Raw genomic sequence first — 5,243 nt, forward strand, 5'->3', positions numbered from 1 at the left:
GACATCCCCCGAGAGATGGGTAGGTGGTTGTGAGGGGAGGATGAGGCTGCGGGATGCGACGTGAGGAGCTTTAAAGCAGGTAGCGAGAGCAGGCTGCTCGGTCACCTGCGTGCGCTCTCCTCAATCAGCCAGGCCACTGACTGGACTCTGTCACGTGAGTTACTGGGTAGTTCTCAGCTTGCCGTTGCTGTCATGGACATTTAAAAGGCCGGGAGAACGAGGCAGCCATCTAGGCGGGGGCTGGGAGAATTGGACGAGGCCAGGCAGGCACCGTCGGGGGGATGCTAATGTGGTCCGTCGCTTCCCTGGAGTCGGCCTTCGGAAGCATCTCCGAGCTTTTCAGGTCCAAGCTCCTCTTCCTGCTTCTCTCTGGGCTCACTGCTCCGGTACCTGGGCTATCCTTCAGACCACCGCAACCTTTGGCTAAACTCTGCCCTTGCTCTGCAGGGCCCAGAAAGCAGCAGGTGAGGGAGGGAAATGGAAAAAGGAAAAAAAGAGAATGCGGTCGCCTTGAAGCACAATAAAAAAAAGGTGGAACACGAGGTGGAGGAGGAGAAGGAAGAGGAGGAGGAAGACGATGTGAAGAGCGGGGATGACCAGGAGGATGTGGAGGTCAAAGTGCCACCGAAGGAGCGTAAGGATGACTCCTGCCCTTGGATCCCGGGGGTTGTACCTGCCCTCATTTCTATCTACATCTGATCCCCGGACTCGTAGGAATCCCACTACCTCGGGGCGGGACAAAGGAGGAAGAACCTATATAACTCCGGGAACGGATGAATTTTTCCTTTCCGGTCTTAGCAGAAGGGGATGTGGGGTGGGGAAACGAGAAAAGTGCCCTTAGAAGAAACAGGTCTGAGAAAAATCAAATATCCCTCTATCTGCGAGATAGATTCATGTTGCATGAAGCCTGTTCTCTGGAGGAATTTCAGGCAGTGTACATTAGCATGCTTTCTCCTTAGGTGGGAAATCCAAAAGACTGATTTATTCATCTGTGGCTGCAGGGGCCCTCGTTGCAGTCATAGCGCTAGCCATCTTCATTAGTAAGGAAGGTAAGTGGTACTAACTCCTAAACTTTTATTCCACGGAGTCCCAGGCTGTGAGACCAGAACTCTTCCCCTCTCAGTCTTTGGACACTTTAAGTCCGGGGTCAGGAAGGGCTCTCCCAAAAGAACTTCAAACACAAGAAGGAAGTACCTTGAACTGAGTTTCCTTGCAAATTAGACCTATGACCATAACAGAGATGGAGAAGTTAGTAAATGTAATCAACTATGCAAACTTGCCATGCAAAGGATTACTTTCTCACACTTCCTGATCTTTAGTAGAGATGTTTCTATTGGCCATGGAAAAGTGTTCTGTCCTGTTTCAATAATCATTAAACTATATGGAGAGACAACATGGCAGCTCTCAAACTTTTTTGATCTCAGTACCCCTTTACACTGTCAAAAAGTATCCAGGACCACTTACAGAGTTTTGGTTTGTGCAAGTTTTATTTTTCAATGTTTATTTTATCTAAAAATGTTTTAGTGTTATTGTGAAAATAGTTTTAATCTTAGGGACTTTCTGGAAGGGTCTTGGAAATCTTCAACAATCCCTGGACCACATTTGAAAATACTGATGTAGTGGATAAAAGTTATAGTAGATAGAAAGCAAGCAGGGCTTGAATCAGGAACATGTTCATATCCCAAATTTGATACAAATTGACTATTTAGCTCTGAGTAAATCATTTAAATGCTTTGGTAAGAGCATTTTTCATGGGAGTTGCCCATATATATGAAATTACAGGTTAAGATGTCATCATTTTATCTCTCACAAAAAAAGTAAAAGCAAACAAAAAACAACAAAAAAACTAAAAATTAGTTTGAGAGGCAGTGTCATGGAGTTGGATAGAGACCAAGCCTCAAAAATCAGGAAGACTTCGATTGCAGTCCCACCTTTGACATGTACTGATTAGCAAGTCACCATGTCTCAGTGTTCTGAACAGCTATCTAAGAATTACAGGTGAGGTGCCAATTTTTATTGAAAGAGAAACTTTTCTCACTTGGGAGTCCCCTTTCCTAGTTTCTTTCCTACATACCTCCTTTAGTGCTGATTTATTTGAGGGTCTGTGCTAATGTCTCTGATTCTAATGTTTTAAGTTTAACCCAATGAAATGAAAGGGGACTCAAAATGTAGATGTCACCATCACTAAGGCTCAGTGAAGATGCTTGAGGGGCAACCTAATTCCACAATAGTCTCCTTGTATTACTGTCTCAATTCTAGTTAAAAGAAAATCAGAGGAATTGATCCAAGAACAACCACAATGCTTAGATAATTCACCTATGTGTCCAGAAGACTGGATCAAAGCTTTTGACAAATGCTACTACATATCAGTGGATCACAAATCCTGGCATAAAAGCCAGCAAGCGTGTGCAAATCTTGGTGCAACTCTGACTATATTCAGAACCCAGGAGGAAATGGTAAGGAATCTAATATCTTTCATAGAGCTAGCTATAGGTGAACATTCATGTGATGTTCTCATCTCCAGCCTCCCCATTATGGTAGTAAGACATAGACTCAGAGCATTAGCACTCGAAGGACTAAGGAGATTGTTTAAGCCAAAACACGTATTTTTACAAATGGGGAAATAGATTTCTGAACAAGATTTGGAGTCAGGTTGGCCTCTTTAGATCAACTCCTTCCTTCCCCCATTTGAATTGCCATTATGGAGAGACTAACTAGAAGACCACTATCTATCACTAATACATTGCATAGAATAAAAGAAGTCCTGGAGTAAGAATTCTAGGCAAAAACTGGATAGGGTATAGAAGGAGAAATTAGTTTAGGTGGGAAGGCTGGAGGCTGGAGAATTAGATTGTCACAGCCAGCTCTACTTTGTAAAAGGATTTCCTGATGAAACGAGTTGGCTCAACTTCTGGGTGCTGGTTTGGACTAATTAATGAAGTGAGTACCTCATCCTGGAAATGGACAGATGGAACTTCACCTCCTGAATGGTGAGTCCTTAGGTGTCTATTCATTTATTCAGAATTGATAAAAGAAATGCCCTAATTATTTATTACCTACTCACTGGTCACCAATGTAGAAGGATATGTCCTTTAAGGTTACCAGTTATAGATTGGTTACAGTTTACATCAGTAGAGGGCATGCTATATTAGAAGTTCCTATGACAAGGAAATTACAGGTCCATGACAAATTACAAAGCAGACTGACTACTACATTTTTTCTCATCAAATATTTTAATTTGGATGATTAAAGTATCTAACTCTTGGCCCTATTTGAAAAAAAATTCTTTTTAAAATAAGAAAGAATGGGAGAAATAAAATTCCCTTAGTAAAAACTTATCTTTTTTTTTTCTATCACACTACTTGGTTGTTATTATATTTCAGTTTAGGAAAGTAGAAAACAGTGATGTTCTTGCTTTATCAGTAGGTAGGTTTTCAGAGATGGATATTGGAGTTGCTGCTTACAGAGATCCATCCTCCATATCACTGTTTATAAAGTTCTGATCCAGTCCTGATCTCCCTGAATTTTAGAATTCTATGAGATGCTCTCTGAGTTTTTTCATCTAAGTCAAACAGAGCCCTTTCCTTAATATATTTAGCAGATTTGATTTAACACTTTATAATCACAAACTATTTCACACACAGTCCTTTATCTTCATTGAAGTTCTGTAGCAGTAGCTAGCACTAACATCAGTGTACAGATAAAGAAAAGGAGACTTAAGAGAGACTAATTTGCCATATATATATCTATGACAAGTGATAGCAGGGGTTCTTTATGCTCTATCATGTCATAGACATGTTCTTTTTCTTTCCATGGGAATTTGAGGGACTAAGGTGATCCCTTAAGTAGGATTTTGAAACTCAATTAATGAGCAGGGATGGGAATGAAGAAGTAGGGCAGGAAAGAAAGAAATCTGCTGGTCTCATCTTACCCAATTGTACTTCCTGACCCATGATTTTACCCTCATCCCATAAAGTCCAGTTGAATCTCCAGTTACTTTAGTTTATATTGTGAGAGACTGAGTATGAACTCCACCCTCCCCATTCTTGCTGCTGGAGACAAGCTATCGCAGGACTCATCTTTCCATTCTGTTCCAGGCTACTGATTGAAGGAGCTGGTTGTGCTCGTTTATCCTCTGATGGCATTTCTAGTGACAGTTGTATGTCTTCTAGAAATTATATATGCAGCAAGGAAGACAGATGTAGCTAAAGAAAGAATGGCAGTCACATCCAAGGAGTATGGCATTTAAAGAAATGTAGGTTTTTCTTGCTGCACACAGTAGTATATACAATGGACACTTCCCTTCCTCTCAAACACTTTATGATGAAAATATATGTGAGAATTTGGGGTTTCCTTTGTTTCATGTTATTTTTTAATACAGTACTATGTGTGGTGAGGCACAAGGGCAAGGGAGTAGTATTGTGATTCCTGCTCTCTCTTGTGATTTGTATTATGATGGAGAATGGGCGCAGGGTGGGGGGGGGGAGAAAGGAGGTTATGAGTGGTTATATGAGTACACAAACTGTCCAAGAAGTTTAAGTCAAGTATCATTTTGGACAGATTATGAAACACTTCATCCTTTCTCCTGAACCTCATGAGAACAAGGCCATTTGTAAACATAATGAGGTGACATCTATAACCAGGACAAGGGGTGGCAATTAGAACAACTGTATCCGAACTATTTTTATTACATCCCAAACTGAAGGATAGTCCAGATGTGAATATTTAATACTATCTGGCAAACCTTTGTGAAGAGTCTTGAGTAGTCTAAGGAGAAGGCAAAAAAGATCAGCTTCCTCTGGTCAAAGTTTAAACAGTCTTTGAAGTGAGAGAAGCTTTTCAGATGTATTCTAATTTTACCCCAATTTGAAGCATGAACTTCCTCAACATTATTGTCCTAACAGTGTCTTAACTCCCTAAAGTAATTGTGCTTCATTTTGCTGCTTTTGTTTCCATAGTCTTTAGTTTAAAATAATGATAATAATAATAAATGCCTAATTTTGTACCTTTCTTGAATTGTTTTTTATTTTCTTCATCGCTGCATAAGAGAGACAGTTATGTGCTCCACTATCACAGTTATAATAAAATGTTCATATTCTAAGAGCAAGTACTAAAATAAAAATTTAAGCCTTCTCCCTGTACCTAAAACTACCTTCTAAAGGAATCTAGAAACTAACTAGTGTTGTTAAATCTATATATGTGTTAAATCTTTATCTAAGAATCAAACTGTTTATAAGCAGACT

The 5,243-nt window shown here is 40.2% G+C and overlaps 1 protein-coding gene across 1 annotated transcript; it reads left to right on the plus strand.

Moving 5' to 3' along the window:
- The first annotated feature begins 230 nt into the window (after positions 1-230).
- Positions 231-5,010, plus strand: LOC141543654 (C-type lectin domain family 2 member B-like). Its single transcript, XM_074269199.1, has 5 exons — positions 231-634; positions 960-1,049; positions 2,260-2,456; positions 2,881-2,990; positions 4,098-5,010. The coding sequence occupies exons 1-5, from the start codon at positions 478-480 to the stop codon at positions 4,207-4,209; spliced, it is 666 nt and encodes a 221-aa protein (XP_074125300.1). The 5' UTR covers positions 231-477; the 3' UTR covers positions 4,210-5,010.
- The last annotated feature ends 233 nt before the right edge of the window (positions 5,011-5,243 follow it).

The sequence above is a fragment of the Sminthopsis crassicaudata genome, chromosome 5 (genome assembly GCF_048593235.1).
Source record: "Sminthopsis crassicaudata isolate SCR6 chromosome 5, ASM4859323v1, whole genome shotgun sequence".
Taxonomy (NCBI): domain Eukaryota; kingdom Metazoa; phylum Chordata; class Mammalia; order Dasyuromorphia; family Dasyuridae; genus Sminthopsis; species Sminthopsis crassicaudata.

Coding starts and splice junctions, on each gene's coding strand:
- LOC141543654 (XM_074269199.1), top strand. CDS start 478: ATGGAAAAAGGAAAAAAAGAGAATGCGGTCGCCTTGAAGCACAATAAA. Junction 1,050..2,259: donor CATCTTCATTAGTAAGGAAG/GTAAGTGGTACT, acceptor TCTCAATTCTAG/TTAAAAGAAAATCAGAGGAA. Junction 2,991..4,097: donor GGAACTTCACCTCCTGAATG/GTGAGTCCTTAG, acceptor ATTCTGTTCCAG/GCTACTGATTGAAGGAGCTG.